The following is a 21,085-nucleotide window of genomic DNA, read 5'->3' as shown; positions in this document are numbered from 1 at the left end:
GTTCGGCCAATGGAAAGGAGGAGGGTGAGCGGGCGGGAGAAGGCGCGCGGGTTTGAAGGCGCGGGAGTGTTGATAGTGGAGACGGCGCTGAGGTGAGGGACCGGTACCGGGGGCTCGGAGTGGGCTCAGGTGCTTGTGGAGGGCAGGGGGTGAGGGTCTGGTGCCGTGTCGAGGCGTAGGGCTTGTGTTAGGGGGAAGGAGGGGTGCGGGTGTCACGGCCTGGTGCGGTTCCGAGGCGCCTGTGTGGGGCTGAGGGGGGAGTCGCTGGGCCCAGGGCCTGGCCTGGTGCTGGGATGGGGTGTGAGGGCTGTGGGGCTCCGAACTGGGCGTTTGGTGCGGTGCTGAGGTGCACCAGGCCCCACGAACCGATACAGGTGGTGGTGGGGGGACCGGGGTGATGGCGGGGGGGGGGGGAGGGAGCGTGAGGCCAGGCCCTGGTGCCGGGTCAGGTGTGGGGAGGGGGCTTCTGGGGGTGTGGGGCGCTTTGGTTAGGTCGTGGGGGGTGGGGGAGGTGTAGGGTGCTGGGGTAAGGGCCGGTGCCCCAGCAGGGTGCAGGGTGCCTGGGGGATTAAGGTCTGATGTGATACTGAGGTGCGGGGCTTCTGGAGTGAGGGGCTGGCTGGGAGCTGGGCTACGGACATTTTGGGAAGGAGTGCAGGTGGCTGGGGCCGGCAGGGAGCTGTCTATGGGACCCTCAGGTTCCTGGGGCAAGTTGTAAGGATTGCTCCCCCCACACCTGCACCTCAGCTCTCCTACCAACAGCCTCTCCTTGTCTTATCTTCTCCCTTCCACCTGCACCTGATATCTTATTCCCCAGGTACCAGGCTTGTTTCTTGTTGCCCTGTGCCTCTAAGGCATTGCCTCTTGAAGTTCCCCTCTACCAGCGCCGCTCTGCGCTGAGGCTGTACAACGCCTGCTGCTGCAGCTACGCAGCTCCTGGCTCGCTCCTCTGCCACCGCTTGCGCCCTTCGTGTTCCTGGGCTTGAGGACAGCTTGTCACGTCTGGGCTGTCACCAGTCACCGCCTCCCCAAAACCAGCAACGAGTTAACGCGGGCAGGTTAGGAGGAACTTCCCCCTGCTGGCAGGTTATTGAATAAACTATTCTTTGTGGTGTCCTAGCAGTTTACGAATATTTATTATTCGGTCTCCTGGATACAGGATATTTCTTTACTCTGGAGTTTCAGTTGTGAAACGCCACATAACACAAAAGCAGATACTGTACCAGAATTATCTCAAATGGGAAGAGATGGAACAAACAGTGTCGAGTGTTAAACTGGTTTAAATGGCCACTGTGTTAATGAAGGCTAAAAAAGCGTGGTTTATGGTATTTGGGAAGAAGGGAGCTGGGAGAGAAACTAGAATTCTGTTGGGTAAAGAGCTGCCTTGGCTGGAAGGTAAATGCCAATATGAAATCCTCCCGGGAATAAACTGACCGTGAATATAGGCAGGAGCAGGCAGGTTTCTAGGAACCGTGTCGGTGAGGTCTGGAACAAGCTTTGCCAGAGGAATGTGAGAGATGGAAAGTAAAACTCGTTTCTGAATCATCTGTCTCCGTTTTAGAAAAGGGACTTTAGGATGCGTTTGTCCGTGATGACAGAATTGGCCTTGACCTGGAAGATCTCCTCTGTGGGCACTTGTTTTACGGATTACGCTCAACTCAAACACAGCCCTGTGTTGCTCTAGTCTCTGTCATGCCTGAACTGCTTCCATTCCGTGTGTTCTTTCCAGTCCCCCACCTTCTCTTCTTTCCTTACTAAGTTGTTTTTGTTTAGTTTTGTGGGTTTTTTTTACTGGAAATCTATTTCAAGCTATTAAAAATGCATTCTTGTAGGTGCTCTGGTGAAGACATGGCAGCTGTTACCACACGGAAAAGGAGCCGTAGTTCTACTCATACCGATGGGTATGTTAACTTTTCACAGATTTTATTTTTCCCCTAATAAAACCCCCTTAATTGCTGTGCATGGAATAAAATAGACATTTAAAATCCTTGAGCGCTTTTAACGTAAAGTGGAAAAAAAATTAGGGTGGTTCTGAGACTCAGTACCATCAGCCCATGTTTATTATTCAGTGACTTGTCTCATTTTTGTGTTGTACTGAGCAGCTTGAGAGATTTCAGCTAACGTACAGGGAAACCGAAGCTAAGAACGATCTTCAGTCTGTAGCGTAGCACAGAATTAGACATGAGAAAAAGCCCTTACGCTGAGCAGATACTTTGCAGGCCCACGTTAGTAGGTTGCGTTAGTTTGTGTTAGGGCATTATTATTTTTTTTTTTTCTTTTATTAAAGTATCTTGTTTTGGCAGTTACCTCTGTCAAGTGCATATCCCTGTACATGACATTCAGGCACAGACCTAGCCCCGAGGAAGTCGGAAAACCAGGAGAAACCGGAAAACTGATTGTTTAGAAACTGAAGAAATAACCCCCCCGATGTTTGCATTTCTTTGTGGTAAAGCCTCAGTCTCTCCCATTTGGAAAGACTTTGATACACAGTATAGAAATACTGGGGTCTGCACAAATTATCTGAATAGTCTTCTAGTGTTAATAGAAAAATAGTTCCTTTGTTATGTATACTTAAAAAAATTATAGATTCCCCCCCAAATCCTTCCAAAAAAAGTGGAGGATAAGCCACTGGCCATGAAAAAAAAAGCTGAGCTTTAAATCCAAAAGAATAGCTTGTTTCTTGTTCTTTCATAACTCTACCCGCCAAACAGATTTTTCTCATGCTTGTCCTGTCCTTCCCCCACAAAAATATTTCTGGAGTGAGGGGAGACCAAGAGTGAAGTTTGCTTTCTGACTCGGAAGGACAAATTCCTGAGATAGGGTGTAAATGCTCGCTGAGGAAACGCCTCGCCGCGTCAGGTGCCAAATATGTTACAACCAGGACCGGCTGAACGCGGCCTTCATGTAAATGTATTCTCTCTTTTCAGGTGGTAGGCTGAGAAGCTATGAGTGATTTACTGATGAGGTTTCAGATTCTGAAATAGCTGTCGGAGTGAGATTTCAGTGCGTGCCTTTCAGAAACCGCTGTAAAATAGCGTGCGATTCCCCCCTGGCTTTATCAGTCTTACGCTCGGGGCTGGGGGGTGCACAAGCTTTTTCAGAGGCACAAATTGAGTTGACAGCGTTGGCCTGAAACAAATCAAACATGGTTTTGTTTTGTTTGTTTTTTTTTCTCCTTAATCATGAATAGCGCTGATCCTGTCAGCAGCGTTCCAGAAAGCAGAATGACTCTTGTTCCCAGGTGCTTTAACAAGTTCAGGCAGGAAAAGAGATTTGCTATTTCAAAACATCATTATGTGGAGAATGGCGAGAGTCTTAGGCCCTTTGTATATTATGTTTTGGTATTTGTATTTGGTCCAGGGCATGCACCAGTACAGGCAACTAAGTTGAGTGAAAATTAAGTGTTATTTAAGTAAAACGGTAATTGAAAAGCTTCAATGGTATACGTGATGTTTTTCTCCGTAATTATTTTTACAGATCATCCTTAGCCTTTGAGACTCCTGTGAAAAAAGCGATGATAGGCTTTGCTGAAGGTCTGTCTCCGCTCCAGAAATTGAGAAATCATCGGTTTGCTTCCCAAATAAAATGGTCCTCGAGCTCCAGTGATGAGATGAAAGAAAATGAGGCTGGCCCGGTGAAGCCGGTGCTGTCGAGGAGGCTGGATATTTCACCCCCTCAGGCAGCCAGCGTTCCCGCAGCTGTGCAGACCGAGTCCTCAGGGAAATTATCCCCGAAGACCGCTGCCTCGTACAAGCCCCTCGTGCCTGCGGTGTCTTTTTATAGCAAGGAAAAGCGATACCTTACTCCTCTTGAGAGGAAGCAACTGAATGAGAACCACTCTTTGGGTGAGAGGAACAGGGATGAAAGTCTCCCAGCTGCCAGCGGGACTGAGAAGACAAACGTGAGCAGGAATACAAGCTCGAAGCCAACCAAGCACGCAACCAACTCCAAGCATGGCAAAACTGTCCCCAAAACGCTTAAGAAGGCAAAGGGAGAGCTACCAGCGGGAAAACCCAGTGTGGAGAAAGAGAATGTGAACTGCCTGATTAAAAAGAAGATGGATTCACCCTTCAGAGTCCTAAGCATGACAGTTAAACCGGCCCTGAAACTCCAGATGGGAGCAGCGTTCTTTTCTGCCAGGAAGAAATCGCACTCTAAAAAACCAGTTGTAGATGCTAAGTCTCTCCAGGGTCTCCCCAAATCTCTGCAAGAAAATGATCAGCCCGGACCACCGCCAACTACGAAGTCCGATTCGGCCGACAGAAACAAAGCTCTCGAGGCGGGTGGTGCACTGAGGAGTATTTCTGTGCCTCGGAAGAAGGAAAACGAAAACGGGGAGGACTTTACAAACTGTGCGAATCGAGAGAGCGATTCGGCACGTGAAGGAAAAACGTCTCCGCAGCAAAGTGGTTGCGCTTCCAGGTCTGCAGCGGCGGGAGACGGCGACGCAGAGAACGTGGTATGTAGAGGTGTCACCGGGACCCGCGCCGGCGTTCGGGTGACACGTGCAGAGCTTGCCGAGCAAGCTGCAAGTAACACACGCTCCGGTTATTCGGACATAGGGTGTTTATTTAGATATATTAGTGGATTTTGCCGAGGAAGACTTTCACAGGTTTATTCCTGCCTTATGAAGGCATAAAACCATGGTAAACTTTCAGGAAATTCTTGTCAGCATCCCTCGTGGTTGCAGTGAAATATTCCATTTACGGCAGCTGAAAGGGAAGCTTTCTGCATGATGCGTTTGCAAAAGACAACATCTATCTTTTTTCTTTTTTTATGATAAAGGGCAAAGCTGAAAAAGAAGTTTTTAAATGTCCTTTTTTTTTTTTTTTCTTCCCCCTTCTGTTTTAATAAATGTAACAAATGCCGAGTCTGACCTTGCTGAGTTTTGTGGGAGGCGGTGAGCCTGCACCGTGGGCGTTCTCCCTAGATAACGCCTCTGTCTTCAAAACGTTACTGCTCAAAGCTGGGGGAAGGAGGGGCCTCTCAAGAGTTTCTTGTTTTTCCCCAGCCGGTGAAGTAATTGGACAAAGAAAGCAAAATTGTTTCTAGAGTGTCTTTATTTAGAGATTTCACCTGGGTCACAAGACGTTGCCGGCTGGTGTAATTCAAGCGGCGCTAGCAGGCGCTGGGCTGGTCCGGGGTTAGCTTTTTAGCGATTACTTTCTCAGCAGGGACTACGTGTGCTAGTTCTGCGGCTCCCTTCTCCAGGGAAGCGAGACGAAGCCCCCGCTTCTCATGCTTTAACAAGCCAACAATGAGTTTTTTTGAGCCGGTCTGCGTTTGAAGAACTGTAACCTTTTTGTATATCGCTGAAGACGTATAAGCCATTTTTATCTGTTGCTGCCTTAGCAGTGAATACTCCTGGTGACAGAAAAGTGCTGTCTTGTTGGGTTTTTTATTTGTTTTTTTTTTTAAACATACATTTAATTCTTGTGCAAATATGTTTAGCAGTGCTGGAATGGTTAAACTTTGCAATGAGTCTCGCTTATTGCCACCCAGTTAATGCTTGCCAGCCCTGGCTTTTAATTTTACGATTTGCCAGAGAATTGTTTCGCTTGGGATGTGGATTTTGCTTTTTAACACGGGGCTTAGGTGTGAAGGGCAAGGGCGGCACCGGAACGAGCGCAGCAGTGAAATACAAATTCGGAACAGGTTCGCGAGCTATTTTGTTAGGCTTAACGTCATATTTTGCTGTTGCATTCTGGCATCTAAAAATGTAGGAAACTAGGAAAAGCCAGTGGCATACTACCGTAGTATTTTATACTAGGCATTGAAAGGAAGCAGTGAACAAGATGGGAAGCTGTTTTTATAGGGCTAATGTGTTTTATATTCCTGTGGCGGTTCAATAAAGGACAGTTTATTGCCTCCTTTGTTCACCTGCACTGGTTTAGTATCTCGCTCACATTCCCGACTTGATTGTCAATATGTTTTTACAACGCAGCGTTAATAAAACACAAATGTTGGCTTGTGCGATCTCATCTTGCACGTGCAGTAAAAAAACCCAAAAACCAAAAAATAACTTGAAAGCATGGGATCCTGCTGCAATGGCAGCTTTTTATGCTGGCAAACTGTTTCTGAGAGGTTAACCAGAAGCACGTAGCGTTTGAAAAGGGAACTTAGTGATTTTGTCACTGCAAACTGAACGCAGACCAAGTTTGGCCTTGATCTCCTCTCGGGTTCTGCTACAGCCGGTTGCTTTACCTCGTGACTGTCTAGCGTTCCTGATGAGATGGCAAATAATACACCGTCATATGCAAAAAGAGCAGAGCTCAAGGCAAAAATCAGGTTGGCAAACTTTCATTTTGACAGAATGTTTGCGAGAGGCTTCCAAAAGCTGTGAAGATGCACGGCTGTAGGCAGAGAACGGAGCAGAGTCCCAGAAATGCGGAGGTGAAGAAATGATACAAACCTCTACAGTTAAGATTTACTTAAAAGAAAAAAAAAACCCAAACCCACATCCCGCACTAAAACAAAAGCAGGGGCGTAAGTGGGTGTTGAGAATCAAAAAATATGATAATTGTTTGTCAACAACTTGGTCTTACCGTAGTCAAAGGCAGGCAGAGGAGAAATGTCGATGACGCTGCTTGAGGCTGCGAGTAACCCGCAGGACGTGATTTTTTTTTTTCCTTGGTGCTGGGGTGCAAGGTTTTCAGCCACGTTTTCAAATTCGGCATTCAGGTGTAACTTCAATAACGGCGAGACGGGCCGTCTGCTAAAACTGCGTTTTGTTATGGGCAAATACCGCCGCTGGTAGCACTTCATCGCGGCGGTTCGTGCTCGTTGGGAAGGTCGCTTAGCTATATGCGATTCCGTAGCTGCTGTCTGAGAACTTAATCACCGGGAGCGTTTTCTTTTTGCCCTAAAAAAAAAAAAAAAAAATTGTCTTGATTTATAGGACATTGATGAAATCGGTTCGACAGCCTGTGAGTCCGACGATTGCGTTATTCCTTCAAGCCAGTCTCCGCGTATGGTGGATAAGCGCGGTAAGTTGGATTATACATAGCTTGGTCCGTGACTTTTGTTGCTGTAGGAAAAGGAGGCGGAAGAGACTTTGAAAACCCCTTAGTTGCCTGCTTTTCCCCAGCAGGATCGACTCTGCTGAATTCCCATCTTGTCCTATCGTTCCGTGTTTTAATAAGCTGGACGCTAACGATGGAGATTCTGCTGTCCCCCCGACAAATGTGTTTTAGCGTTAAGCAGTGTGTAAATCGGTTTTATCCTGATGGCCAACCTATCTTTCCTCTTTGCTTTACTGCATAGCCCGTTCCCAGTAAGATTTGGGAAATTCCTGTATTTGAATCCTATTATTAGGTGTTTTTTCCCCATTCTCTTCTCCCTGGACGGTTACCCTGATCCTTTCAGCTTTCCTTTTTCAATCTTGATGTTCAGGCCTCTGACTTTTTCATTTCTTTCTTGTCTCCAGACTGAGCCATGTCTTTCCTGGTGCGGTGCTCCCAAACCGAACCGCACCAGAGCCTTGCCAGCACTCATTAGCAGGAAGGGATTAATGAATACCTTTCACACGCGGCGATCGCCTACGTTTCCACAGGAAACTGTGTGTCTGCGAGACGCCTTTGGCTGGAGGCAGCCCTTGCCCCGAGTGTTTTACACACAGCTGCTGCCCAGAGGCTCGACCGCCAGCTCTTCTTTTGCCCCCGTTTAAGTGTAGCCGTTCCCCTGCTCCTTATTTCAACTTGTTTCTGCCCATTTTCAATGTAAGAATGCTTTTAAAATTAAACTCTTAATGCCCCTATGCGCTAGCTGTTATCTACAAAGCTATAAGCATATATTATTGTTTGCTCCTGATGGTCACCGAGGAAACTCCACTTTATAGTTTTTGTTTCGGCAGTGAATTCTTAACAAGAATTATTTGAATATGATATTTTTTTTGACCCTGAGTCAACTTTGCCCCCTTTCTTATGGTTGGTTTACAGAGACGATATTTCCCTACTAACGCAAGGGAATTTTCAGAAGTTATATATTCATTTTAAGACACTTATTATTTTTCTTCTTGGGAATAACAAGTGATAATAAAAAGAAAATATATTGCTTAAATATTATTTTATTAAGGCAAAATAATGTCTTGGCCTCTACCTGCTGTCTCATCTTCCAAGTATGCACTAAGATGTGCCAGTATGTTTGCAGAAGTTGAGGTCATGTTATTTTATCTGAATTTCCTGGTTTCTCCATTTTTCCCTTTTAAAAATAGGCAGCATTTGCTATTCAGCCTGCGCTGCCCTGGGTTAATTCAGTCCTTGCTGGTCTGAAAAGGCCTAATTTAGCCGAGAGTTCTCTTTACATCTTTCCCCAGCTGTGGAAGTTCCTCTCTCCTTTGTGTCTTAATTGTGCTAACGATCTCGTCACAACTAATTCTTTTATCGATGGCTGAAATAAAAAGGCAGTAAAGGTTTTGTCATCTGGTTCTAGCGTTTCCCCCTCTTTCGGTACCTGCAGCTCCTGGGTTTTCCCCCTGCTGTCACAGGCTGCTTTCCCGGCACGGGGACCTTCCCAGGTAGAGCTCGTTTTGCACTTTGGCGTTTCTGCTTTCAGGCCTTTGTGTTGCTGCTCTGCTTCCCCCTGATTTCTATTCCCAGTGGGATTCCTCGAGTTTCCAGTGAGAGAAGAAGTCATGCTTCAGCCGTGTTTGTCTCCTACTCCCCTTCTTTCTGGCACATCTGGTCTTAATCTGTTTCTCGAAGAAATCACCAGCACTCCTGAGCTTTCTCCCCACCCCTCCCCTTTACTCTTGCTTCCCGTGGGAGCTTATTTATCCGCTTTTGGAACTTTGGGAAGTCTGTTTTCTTGAAGGTCACCCTTTCTCCGCTCTGCCTCCCCTGTTCCGAGCAGTGCCGTGCTCCCCGCTGCCAGCCGCTTCTCCTGCCGCCTCCAGCTCTGGATAAAAGACTCCTCTTACTGTGTTTTCCACCTGTTTATAAAGCTGTTGCCATCGCGTTCCCAAAAATTGCCTAACGTTATTTGCCTGCTGGGGCCCCTCTCCCGAGAAGTGTCTTGGCCCTCCAAGATCCTGCATTTCTAGGAAGCCGTAGGCTTTTTATTGGTTATTAGTGTCGTCTTCATGACTCCTCACGATCTTTTTCCACTATTGATTTTAACAAGAGACTTTTTTTTATTGTGTCCTGTTCCCTAGAAACAACGGGTTCATCTTCACGCTATGGTTTTTGGAGGCTGTTAGGGCCATTTTTATGCTTCTGTGCTTGACGATGTTTCTGGAATTCCTACAAAGTCTCTGTCTATTTGTGAATGCAGCCAAAATAGGAGAGCATAAAGCAGTCTAGTACCTAAACTTTTTACACTAGAGGGAAAACATATTCCTAACTAACAATTTGCTTGGTTTTACTTACCAAAGCCTTTGTGAAGTTATCCTAAAACTTGCAGCTTGTGTGCTGTAACCCAGTGCTGAGCCCGTCATTTCCCAGCTTCTCTGGGATGAAGAAGCTGTGGGTTCGGGCTGCCTTAGCCAAAATACTGGAAAACGGAGAGACCTCTGCTTGATTAACACTCTTAATTAATAGCCAAGGAAACGCTAACCTACTGCAGCAGAAATTTCTGCTTTATATAGTTCTTCATCATTCCAATGTGAGAAGGGAAAGCACCCGACAGCCTGATCAGTGTCCTGACGTGGATTGAAGGTGATTAATGCTGGGTACCACGCCTGGACGTAACCTTTATATCCTGCAGCGTCAACCCCGTACTCTTAGAAGCACTTGTCTATAGAGTTCAGTTTCACCCTTGCATGTCATTTTTGAGTTCTCATCAGTGTTTGAATTTCTGTTTCTCTCTATCGATGTGTTCGGCAACTGAAAAGGATTCTAAACCACAGTAACTTTGCTCGTCTTTTCCAGCATCTCCTTCAAATGCCGTTGTCTACCCCATATTCAGTGCACCCCCTGCCAGCAAGAAAAGGTAAGTTAATCTTTGCGAAGTCGCCCAGAATGATCAGAAGCATCATATCTGCAGAATATTTTTTTTTTCTTTTTTTTTTTAAATTATACTAGTGCTAAAAACAACAGCTTGGCTTTCTCCCAATCCTTGTGCAGTTTGGGAGTCTGAGGGTGTTTTGAGTTTGCTTGTGTGTGGGTTTCGGTGTTTTTTTTTTTAAAGAGAAGGTGAACGATTTAATTCGCATTGGTTTAGGGGGATTCTAGCCTGTGAATAAGGAAATGCACGTTTGCTTACTGCCTGTAGTACGTTTTACTTGTGAATTTGGACATATTATTGAGCTGATGGGCTTTACTTTTTGAACTCAAAAGGAAATACTGGTTTTTCTCTTGGCTGTTGCAAGTGATAAAATCATTAGAAGAAGGCGGGCTGTTGCAGGAGATATTCATCGCCAAGAATGGCACAGCCTTGGTGGTGGTGGAGCCACGTAGAGGGGTTTGTATTTATTTATACTGCTTTTGTGCGTCCTCTGTCTACCTGGAGTGTCCCTAAGGAGCAGTAACTTTCGGTCTTTACATACTGGGGCTCGGCAGGGACCTGCGCCGACCCTCGACAGCGCTGACTGTGAATTTGGAGTTACCAGAGGTAATTTTGAGATACCAGAGCTGTCAAAACAAATCGTCTTTCCTCGGACCGTTTGGCAAGCGCAGCGGCACGGTGTAACGCTGCCCGCTGGCCACACAACGAGCAGGGAGGCACTGCTGCCCCTCCCTAGAGCCCAATAAATGGCGTGGGTGTCTGTATATACGTTTAAGTCTGTGCTGTAGGCAGCAAACGTAGGTGTTGATGAGTTTACTACACCTCCATTGCCACCCCATAGGGCGGCGATGCCTCTGGCGTGGGCGTTCTCGCCGTGCTCGAACCGATTCTGTGTTGCAAGTAACATTTTTGAGCTATGTTTGTGTACATCGGCTACGGTGTGTGAAAATCCGCCTCGGCCGGGCCAGTTAAACTGGGGGCCCCTCGTTGAGTAACGCTGGAAAGGCTGACGGGGCAGGTCAGCGGCGCTGCGCAGGCCAGTCTGTGGCTCTTGCAGGAGCTGCCAGCTTCTCTGTCTCTGTCACACTCCATCTCCTTTACCAGTTAAACCGACAGTATTAATTTTTAAACCGTTGAAATGACTCACTTTTTGGGAAGGCGCTGGCTTCTTAAAGCCGTACGGAGCTCAAGATTTCAGGAGGCTCCTTTACCTCGGGCTGGTGTTGCAGGATACCCGCGCTCTTTAAATTTAGCATCCAACTCATTTCTCCCATCAGGTTCCTTGTTTTTCCATAGTAACTCTTCCTGCGATCTGCTTTTGTAAATATTACAGCGCCGTGGCTAACGTTGCCCAACATCTTCACCCTTAGCGCCCCGAGAAGCATCTGTCTCCTCTCCAGAAATCACCTGAAGTGCAAAGATCGGGAACTGCACTGGTCAGGTGTGTTTTGTATCGTGCTTTTTTTTTTTTTTTTTTTTAACCTGAGAAATTTTGATAAGCAGCATCAGGCAGCAGCGTGCTCAGCACGCTGATCGAGGTGCCGAAGACAAGACAGAAGTTGGAATAAAAATGGGTGAAAAGGATCATTCGGTGTGATGGAAATGAGGCGCAAGCATGTGAAGCTTGCTTTTTGATTCTGTAAAAAGCACGATCTTGATAAATTACTTTATCAAGCGCTAGGACTCTTTACTCGTAAGGTGTCGTTGTCCTCCCTGGTGTCTGTGCTTCTGATTAGCTTATTTCTGCAATTAATTTGCTGTCGTACTCATAGACCTCTAGTGGGAAAAGACTTGTTTTCCCATGCAAGAACCACAGCTACTACTCCCTCTCCCATGTTGAATCAACTTCTTGATACGTTTTGTTGACAATAAAAGCCTTCTGAGCTGAGTTTGTTGTGACCATTAAAAAAAACAACCCCAAAAACACTTAAAGTTGCTCCGAAAAGAGCCAAAATAAACCTTCCGAGCCTTGTTGCGCTACTGTAGTCCTCTGCCACGGAAGTGTTGAAAGCGAGATCTGATTGCAATATTTGCTTTGCTTCCTCATGTGGCTTTTCAAATGCCTTCCGTGGTGCAAGTGGAACCCTGGAATATGTGGAAATCCTGGTGTTTGTGATTAACTGAAAATCAGTCTTGGATTTGCAGTCGTCTCTTGGGAAGCTGATGAGCACAAGCTTTTCCTACATGAAGTCTCTGCTTTGGAAATTCTCCGTAGTATCCAAATCTATAAAATGGTTTAGTGTCTCTCTAAATTAGTTCCATGTTAAGGTTCACTGCACAACGGTTACAATTTCCCGCTCCAAGGTTGCTTAAGAAAGGCCACTTTACGTACAGAAGTCTAAAGGTAGGTCAGGAAACCTGTGCGATTTTTAACGCCCCTAACACTATGCCTCCCCAGAGCTGAAGCCCATGCTGTAAACTTAAAAATTCCTCCTGTCTGGATCCGAATATTCCCTCTTTGGGAAGCTGTCCCTGCTAGATGGCAGAGGAGAGCTCAGCCCCAGCACCCGGGGTTTTTTTTCCCCGAGATGCTGCCGATCCCCTGGTCTCAGGGTGGTGTTGGCCTGAGGGGCTGGGACCTGGGGTGGCGGAGCAGCCGCTGCGTGGAGCAGCCCCTGCGTGGGGCAGCGGCCTGGGGACCCCAGGGGCAGAGGGAGCGTGGGCTTGAGACCAAGCTGTGGTGGGGCTCGGCCAAAACCTCGTCCCGAGTTCTCGTACGCCTTGATCAAAACCTAGATGAAATGCGTTGTAGGTTCTCGGAGTTTGATTTTTTCCCTTTCTTCCTTTTTTTCCCCCTTGAGGGGAGAGCAGTGCTGACGTGGTGTGCGCTCTCTAGTCGGCTTTCCTCACAAAATGGGAACGCTTGAAGCTTTGTAAGATGATTTCGGATGACGCTGCTGGGTCTGGCAGGGTCAGACCCTTGTCCTCGCCGTGTATCGCGCTGTCCAGCAGTCCGGCACGGATCCCCCAGCTGCTCGGACCAAGCTGTGGTACGGTGGGTTGCAGCGTGGTGCCTGTCGTGGTTTAACCCCAGCCAGCCACTATGCACCACCCAGCCGCTCGCTCGCTCCCCCCCGGTGGGATGGGGGAGAGAATCGGAAGAGTAAAAGTGAGAAAACTCATGTGTTGAGATAAAAACAGTTTAATAGGTAAAGCAAAAGCCGCATGCACAAGCAAAGCAAAGCAAGGAATTCATTCCCTCCTTCCCATGGGCAGGCGGGTGCTCAGCCATCCCCAGGAATGCAGGGCTCCATCACGCGTAACGGTGACTTGGGAAGACAAACGCCATCGCTCCGAACATCCCCCCCTTCCTTCTTCTTCCCCCAGTTCCTATACTGGGCATGACGCCCTATGGTATGGCATAGCCCTTGGGCCAGCCTGGGTCGGCCCCCCCGGCTGTGCCCCCTCCCAGCTCCTTGTGCACCGGGCAGAGCAGGGGAAGCTGAAAAGTCCGTGACTGGTGTAAGCTCTCCTCAGCAACAACCAAACCGTCAGTGTGTTATCACATTATTCTCATCCTGAATCCAAAACACAGCACTCTACCAGCTGCTAAGAAGAAAACTAACTCTATCCCAGCTGAAACCAGGACAGTGCCACGGCGAGGTGCGTGCTCCCTCTGCCAGCTGCGCTGCTGTTCCCAGACGTCCACAGAATCATAGAATCGTCAAGGTTGGAAAGGACCCTGAAGATCATCGAGTCCAACCGTTAACCCAGCACTGCCAAGTCCATCTATACCATGTCCTCGAGCACCACATCTATCCGTTCTTTAAATACCTCCAGGGACGGAGACTCAGCCCCTGCCCCGGGCAGCCTGGGCCAGGGCCTGACAGCCCTTTGGGGGAAGGAGTTTTCCCTAATATCCAACCTAACCCTGCCCTGGCGCAGCTTGAGGCCGTTCCCTCTCGTCCCATCGCTTGTTCCTGGGGAGAAGAGACCGACCCCCCCGGCTCCAGCCTCCTTTCAGGCAGTTGCAGAGAGCCATGAGGGCTCCCCTCAGCCTTCTCTTCTTCAGGCTGAGCACCCCCAGCTCCCCCAGCTGCTCCTCATAAGACTTGTGCTCCAGACCCTTCACCAACTCCATTGCCCTTCTCTGGCCATGCTCCAGCACCTTGATGTCCTTGTAGTGAGGGGCCCAAAACTAAACACGGTACTTGAGGTGCGGCCTCACCAGTGCCGAGTACAGGGGCACTATCACCTCCCTGCTCCTGCTGGCCACACTAGTCCTGGCACAAGCCAGGATGCCACTGGCCCCCTTGGCCACCTGGGCACACTGCTGGCTCATGTTGAGGCGGCTGTCAACCAAATCCGTAGCCGCATCTCCCCGCATTCATCTCCCTGCGCCCTCCGATCCGCTGGGGACTTCACAAACCTGCAGGGCTCCTCAGCCCGTCGGAGGGCAGGCGTAGGCGTGTGATCATAGCTGTGATTTTATGCCCAAATTAAACGAGTTAGGAGCGTGTCTGGGGCACTGTTTATGGGAGACTTTGGGTTTTGTGGATCCCAGTTAGCCTCGGGTACGAGATTGCCGGAGCCGAGCAGCTTGCTGCCATGCAACTCGGAGCCTGCGGGGGAGCGTTTTGGATGTCTCGATGCACGTGAGCAGCGGTTTGGGGAGGGAGCTGCTGGATTTGGGCACCTATTTCTTCCCCTGCGGTTTCCATACGTCACGGACCTGGCCCTCTGCTTCTCAGTTTGTTGTGTATCCCTTTGACTGTTCAAGGAGCTGCTGAATTTCCAGTATCCTGGAAAGGGGATGGCTGTGGAAGTGGGAGAGGTGTTTAATCAAGCGTTATTTAACTTCTGATGCAATTGCGGCTCTTCCTTCCCTCCCTCCACCAGAGGAGCTGCCACCACAGCTGTCACAAGCTTTGCTGTACCTGGCCTAGCTTGGGGCGGTCTGTAATAAGAGTCACTACGCGACGCGTCATGTTCACTTTTGTCTGCGGTGCCTAATTTTCACCTCTCTGAAATGATTTTCAGGACGCAGGCTACGCTGGATGAACTGACTTCTCCGTTTGGGTCCAGCCCACCTGCAAAAACATCTCACGCCTCGCAGAAAAGCAAGAAGGCGAAAGAGCTGTGCAAGCGTTCCCGGGATCAGATGATCATTGTAAGGTTCCCCTCGGGGCGTGCTGGGTCCTCGGGGTGGCCTGGTGCTGAGGAAACGAGAAATATGTCTTGAGGCTAACCGATAAGTAGGTTTCCTTACGTGTAAACCTCAAACCAGCCACGCTGCAACGAGCGTAACGAGGCAGAGATTAACACGCTTAGCGCTAGATGAGGACAGGGTAGTAGCTAGGAAATAGGTTGTTATGGTCTCCCTGGGACTAGCGCTTTATTATGTTTTAGAATTCAAAAGAGATTTATGGAACGTAATGTTAAAAAAAAACCCAAAAGGAAACTCAGCCGAGCCTGTATGGATGCTATAGGAGTGAATTTGGCTGGATAATTTTCCTTTCCCACGGCGTCCTGGCCCGCTGCGCGAGCAGAGTCAGCACAGCACTGCAACCGCAGCGGCAAACGTCAGCCAGGGAGCAGGAACGTGCGACCGAGAGCCGAGCCCGCATGGAGCTCGCTCCGCTAACGAGGGGGTGCCTCTCCGGGCGCTCCACGCCTGCCTTCCTGCCGTTGCCCTTCAGCGTGGAGTACCAATTTTGGAGCAGGAGGAGGCCAAGTGGTGTTTCTGAGGCTCGCGTGTTGTGTAGCCATCACGCGTACGTGGTTCCAGAAAATACGCCCTTAGCGATGAGTAATTTTTTAGTAAACCATTTATTCTCGCTTGGTGACATGCAGACTTTTTCAAGCCTGTTTCCTGAGAGAGCAGCGCTTATGTGATCGTTCTTGTCTGCTGACCTGCCCTTTCTAGCACCCTTTTTGAGTCGTTTGGATGATTTCTGTCAGCTTTGAGACCTCACCGATATAAATTTTTAAGTGTTTTGGAAGCTGGTCCCTGTGGAAGGGATAAAACCATCGCTGCCCTGAAGACGGCTGGCTGGCGAGCCAGCAGCTCCAGCCCTGCCTGGCCCAGCGCGGCCGCGTCTCTCGCAGCCGGGCCCACGAGGGACAGGCTGTGGGTGCTGCGGCACGAGGGGAAGCCCAGACTGGGACGCGGGGAAGGGAAAGGGGCTGCTGCAGGAGCAGCCAGCGCAGGGAATTAAGATGAGCCCTTAGAAGCCAGGCTTCACTCCCCCTCACCGCATAGAGAGCGATCTGCTGTGTGCTTGGACAACTGGCGTTCGGTTCCTTCTCTTCCCCTCCCTGTGTACCGACGGAGATAAAAATTAGGTTATTTTTAGGTGACTGATGAAAAGACGATATGGAGTTTTCCTTTGTTTTTTTGTGGTGCTCTTTTACACTGTTGCCTCGGTGAGGATGTTGCCGATCCATTTCAAGCCTCGTTCCAAATAACGCGTTCATTGCCTTCCCCGGATAATTTATGCTGTGTAGTTCCGAATATTCTACAAATAAGCAAAACCTTGTCCTCCTCTTCACAAATTCAAATGAAAACACATACTTGAATCTCTGATGATTATTACTAGAAGTAATTCTCAACCTCATTCCTTAAACCGAACGTGGTTTTGAACCGCTTCAGAGTGCTTAGCTGGCTCTGTTTCTCACTAGGATGCCGGTCAGAAGCATTTTGGTGCCATAGTTTGCAAGTCCTGCGGCATGATCTACACGGCCGCTAGCCCGGAGGATGAAGCCCAGCACATCCAGCACCACGAGAGATTCCTCGAGGGCCTCAGATACGTGGTAAGGCGACGGCTGCGCTCACAGCTCAGCTGAAGACGACGGTGGGGGGGAAGCGGCGCGCGATATCCAGGTACCAAATCGAGACGGCCGCAGGCAGATGTTTGGTCCTCCAGAGGGGAGGTTAAAGTCTAAGTTAGGCCGTTCCAGCAAATGTCTGCTTTCATCAGTTTGATGAATGAGACTTGACTTTATTCCTGAAAGCCGAAGCAGTTCGGGTTACAGCTTTGTCTGCCAGAGTCTGCACTGAATCACTTCCTCGCTCTTGCTATTCCGCTAACTTGTTTGTTTGGGTTTTTTTTCCCCCCCTCTGCGGCAGGGTTGGAAGAAAGAACGGGTTGTGGCAGAGTTCTGGGATGGGAAAATTGTCCTGATTCTTCCAAATGACCCGAAATATGCCGTCAAGAAGGTACGTGTTTGTTTATTTTGGGGTTTATGTTGTGGATTAGCTTTCCGCTGGCTCAGCTCCCGGAACGACCTCAGTGTGGGACCGTACGCCGCTTGCCAGTGCGCGGGGCGAACAGGAGAGCTGCGCGGGGCTGCGGCCGCAGTCGGGGTCGCTGTGGGCACCCGCCCTGACACATCCTAACCCCGCTCCCTGCGCTGGAGCTCTTAAACGACCAACATAACCCGACCCTTTCCCTCCCAAGGACTGGGCTGAGAGGCAGGTGCGCTCTGCGAGAGGCGCAGAGGGATGAAGACAGGAGCGAGAGCCCGTTCTTTAATGTTCTCTCCACAGTCAGAGCCTGATCGTGTGGAAGCACTGGCTAATTTGGGGGAACGAGTCCCCTTCCTGACAGCTTTCGTGCCAGAGAACGCGTCTGTTCGTTCCTAACCCCACCTCTCTCTGATTTTGTTTTCTTAGGCAGAAGATGTGCGAGAAATTGTAGATAATGAACTGGGATTTAAACAAGTTTCTTTGAGCTGCCCAGCCAAGACTAAAATATACTTGTTTGTGTCCAACGAGAAGATGGTTGTTGGGTGCTTGGTGGCTGAATCAATCAAGCAGGTATGTGTTATTAATTGCGTGGGGAAGGGGTGAAATTGCAGGCTAAGAATTGGGCTGTTTGAGTAGGCCTGTGTATTGGAAATCCCGGCTTAGCACAGGAGGGGGGAAAATAAAACTAAGGAAATAAAAAACAACCAACCAACCAACCCACCCAAAAAAAAACAACAGAAGAAAAGAAATTAAGGGTAAGCTTCTGCTTATGTCAGGGTGAGATGTCCCTGGCAGGAGGTAGCTGAGTTTGCACGGCTGGGGCTGCAGCGAGCTTCTGTCTGAGCTGGTGTGGGAGCGTTGATCTGCTGGGGGGCAGGGAGGCTCTGCAGAGGGCCCTGGCCAGGCTGGGTCGATGGGCCCAGGCACTGGGTGAGGGTCAGCAAGGCTCAGGGCCGGGTCCTGCACTGGGGGCACAGCAACCCCAGGCACCGCTGCAGGCGTGGGGAGGAGCGGCTGGGAGCTGCCCGGCGGGAAAGGGCCTGGGGGTGCTGGTCGACAGCCGCTGAACATGAGCCAGCAGTGTGCCCAGGTGGCCAAGAGGGCCAGTGGCACCCTGGCTTGTGTCAGGAACGGTGTGGCCAGCAGGAGCAGGGCAGGGATGGTCCCCCTGTGCTGGGCACTGGGGAGGCCGCCCCTCGAATGCTGTGCTCAGCGCTGGGCCCCTCACCCCAAGGCGGCCATGGAGGGGCTGGAGCGTGGCCAGAGCAGGGCAGCGAGGCTGGGGCAGGGGCTGGAGCCCAAGGCTGGGGAGGAGCGGCTGGGGGAGCTGGGGGGGCTCAGCCTGGAGAAGAGGAGGCTGAGGGGAGCCCTCATCGCTCTCTGCAACGGCCTGAAAGGAGGCTGGAGCCGGGGGGGTCGGTCTCTTCTCCCCAGGAACAAGCGATGGGACGAGAGGGAACGGCCTCAAGCTGCGCCAGGGCAGGGTTAGGTTGGATATTAGGGAAAACTCCTTCCCCCAAAGGGCTGTCAGGCCCTGGCCCAGGCTGCCCAGGGCAGGGGCTGAGTCCCCATCCCTGGGGAGATTTAAAAGCCGGGGAGATGTGGTGCTGAGGGACATGGTTTAGTGGTGGGCTTGGCAGCGCTGGGTTAATGGTTGGACTCTATGATCTTAAAGGTCTTTTCCAACTTTAACAGTTCTGTGATTCTATGGTTTATGTGGTGGTCTGCCCTGTGAGAGCCGGCGAGGCTGGGCGCACGGGAAGCTCCGTGGCTCTGTGTCCTGTCGGGAAGGAGCAGTCTGCTGCCTCTCCTCATCCCCGCAGGCTTTCCGGGTGCTGTCTGAGCCGGGACCCACTCCATCCCCCGACCAGGACGCCCTGCAGCACCACCGGGCTTGGCGCTGCTCCACCGAGCCGGAACCCGCCGTCTGCGGTGTCAGCAGGATCTGGGTGTTCGGCCTGAGGCGCAGGAAGGGCATCGCCCGTCGGATGGTGGACGTGGTCAGGTAGGGAGCGACCAGAGGGCAGCGGGGAGCTGGGATCCCAGCTGGGGTTTCTCCTTGGCGGGGGGGAAACCCACGATCGCAGCAAAAAGTGTTTAGAAAGAATTTAAGGGATAAATTTGTATCATTAAGCAAGTCTGAAATCCCCACTTCATAGCGGAGCGATATCAAGTGGACAGATATTCTACGTATAGCTAATATTTAAATAATACTTTTACTAAAATCTGAGAGAAGCGTGGGCTGAGCTGTTAATTGCTGGGTATAACTGGAACACGGAGCTACACAGACGGGATTTTTCATGAGAAACTGCTTGCTGGGAAAAAATATTATTTTTTTTTACTGGACAAGTTGATGGGCCCAAGCACTTCAGTTTTTCCAGGCAGGAAACACCGAGCTTTTTTTAAGCTCGGACCAAACTGGAAGACTTAAAAACTTCCCCTTGTCCTTTAATACGGACTGCCTTGAGCTTGGTGGTCCATGAGCCCGTGGTAGCACGTGTCTTTGTGTCGTAGCTGCTTGCTATATATCAAATATATATATATATCAACTATATATATCAACTGTATCAACTATATATATCGACTATATCAAATACAGACATATAAAGCCTATGAGTACCTACGTATATATTTTTATATAATCAGACATGGTCGTACCTGGAGCTCAGTATTCCGAAAATTCATCCACCAGGGTTCATCTCCGCTTCCTCCCGTGGTTCAGTGCTTGATGTGCCACCTCCGTGACGCCTTCCAACCCCACAGGCCATAATCATAATGTAATTATGCTATATAAAATCATCATCATAGAATCGTTTAGGTTGGAAAAGACCTTTAAGATTCCCAAATCCAAGCGCTGATCCAGCAGACAGGCGACCCAGCCGGACCCAGGTGACCCAGAGTCCTGGCACTGCTGTGGCAGCAACCACTCCAAGATATTTAACCAAAACCTCTAGGTTTCCACTTAAAATTGTATTCGGGGGGGGGTTCTGCCTCTGTTTGGTCTTACATTCTCCTTCTTGCTGATTTTAAAATGCCTCCTGGTTCCTGATTACGCCGGAATCCCGAACGGGCGAACGCATCTCGCGTCTTCTCTGGTTTGAAAGCAAAGCGACAGAAGAAACGACGGCTCCTCGCCGAGGCGGGCTGGTGGGGGGACACCCCCGCGGCGTGTTTTCGGGGTGGGATAAAGCGGCCGGCTGGGCGCAGTGCGCCGATAGCTCCCCTCTCTCTTTCAGGAGCACCTTCATGTACGGCGCCCACCTCGGCACCGACGAAATCGCCTTCTCCGACCCGACGCCGGACGGCAAGCTGTTCGCAACGCGATACTGCCAGACCCCCAACTTCCTCGTTTACAACTTCATTTATAACAACTGATTCGGCTTGCGACGAGCGGAGGTTTGTTTAAATCGTCTGAAATACCGCGATGTTTAAACGAACACGTCGTTAGCTGGCTAAACGCTGTTTTCCTGCCGAACGCTTGTTCTTCCTCCCCTTGCGAGCGAGTGGCGGGGAGAAGGCGTCACTTTGTGCGCAGGGTTGCGTTGTGTTTTCGTGCGCGCCGCGGAACCTCGCGTGGGCTGCAGGTAGGTTTGTTTCGTCTGAAAGTGAATTTTATTGCGAGTAACTTAATTTCTTTCAAAGGTTTAATTAATATAAAGATGGCTGTTCTCTGCCGGGTGCGTGGGTGTGTAACTGAGTTCTCCGCAGCGTGTGTGCTATAAAAGGCAGGGTAGGAGCCTTTAGCACAAGCAGTCGCTAAATTTCTGCATGGAGCATGCGGTGTCTTAAAACAACCGACTCGCACAGCGCCTGGGTGCCTCGGGGTGCTGTGCTGCAGGGGAAGCTCTGGCGGGAGCTGCCCGCTCAATAAAACACGTGAAATGCTGCTGCACCAGCTTGTTCCTGTGCGCGGAAGAGATGCGGGAATGCTTCCAACCCTCTCCTCCTCTGAGG

The 21,085-nt window shown here is 49.9% G+C and overlaps 1 protein-coding gene and 1 long non-coding RNA gene across 6 annotated transcripts; one reads left to right on the top strand and one right to left on the bottom strand.

Annotated features, from left to right (window-relative positions):
- Positions 1 to 41: 41 nt before the first annotated feature.
- ESCO2 (establishment of sister chromatid cohesion N-acetyltransferase 2) lies at positions 42 to 21,023 on the top strand. 4 transcript variants are annotated; one of them, XM_087776741.1, is made up of 11 exons: positions 42 to 92; positions 1,833 to 1,901; positions 3,478 to 4,459; positions 6,899 to 6,986; positions 9,867 to 9,927; positions 14,923 to 15,052; positions 16,564 to 16,695; positions 17,012 to 17,101; positions 17,558 to 17,701; positions 18,955 to 19,136; positions 20,368 to 21,023. In XM_087776741.1, the coding sequence occupies exons 2-11, from the start codon at positions 1,849 to 1,851 to the stop codon at positions 20,504 to 20,506; spliced, it is 2,001 nt and encodes a 666-aa protein (XP_087632867.1). In that variant the 5' UTR covers positions 42 to 92; positions 1,833 to 1,848; the 3' UTR covers positions 20,507 to 21,023. The 4 variants fall into 4 exon arrangements, with proteins under 4 accessions (XP_087632867.1, XP_087632868.1, XP_087632869.1 ...); XM_087776742.1 differs by lacking the exon at positions 42 to 92 and adding an exon at positions 1,066 to 1,086; XM_087776743.1 differs by lacking the exon at positions 42 to 92 and adding an exon at positions 6,313 to 6,393 and having other exon boundaries at positions 1,819 to 1,901.
- Positions 5,380 to 8,721, bottom strand: LOC148053540 (uncharacterized). 2 transcript variants are annotated; one of them, XR_015708799.1, is made up of 3 exons: positions 8,452 to 8,721; positions 6,546 to 6,862; positions 5,380 to 6,353 (listed from the first exon to the last, which is right to left on the bottom strand). It is a non-coding gene; the product is annotated as an uncharacterized LOC148053540 (long non-coding RNA). The 2 variants fall into 2 exon arrangements; XR_015708798.1 differs by having other exon boundaries at positions 5,380 to 6,862.
- Positions 21,024 to 21,085: the final 62 nt, after the last annotated feature.

The sequence above is a fragment of the Nipponia nippon genome, unplaced genomic scaffold, assembly GCF_047370975.1.
Source record: "Nipponia nippon isolate SJK-2023a ecotype South Korea unplaced genomic scaffold, ASM4737097v1 scaffold_4, whole genome shotgun sequence".
Classification (NCBI taxonomy): Eukaryota; Metazoa; Chordata; class Aves; order Pelecaniformes; family Threskiornithidae; genus Nipponia; species Nipponia nippon.
This window is presented reverse-complemented; position numbering and strand designations above follow the sequence as displayed.

Excerpts from the sequence above, each read along its gene's own strand:
- ESCO2 (XM_087776743.1), top strand. The coding sequence starts at position 1,819 with ATGCATTCTTGTAGGTGCTCTGGTGAAGACATGGCAGCTGTTACCACA. Across the intron at positions 6,394-6,898 it reads AGAGTCCCAGAAATGCGGAG|GACATTGATGAAATCGGTTC; the intron begins GTGAAGAAATGA and ends CTTGATTTATAG. Across the intron at positions 17,102-17,557 it reads CGAAATATGCCGTCAAGAAG|GCAGAAGATGTGCGAGAAAT; the intron begins GTACGTGTTTGT and ends TTGTTTTCTTAG.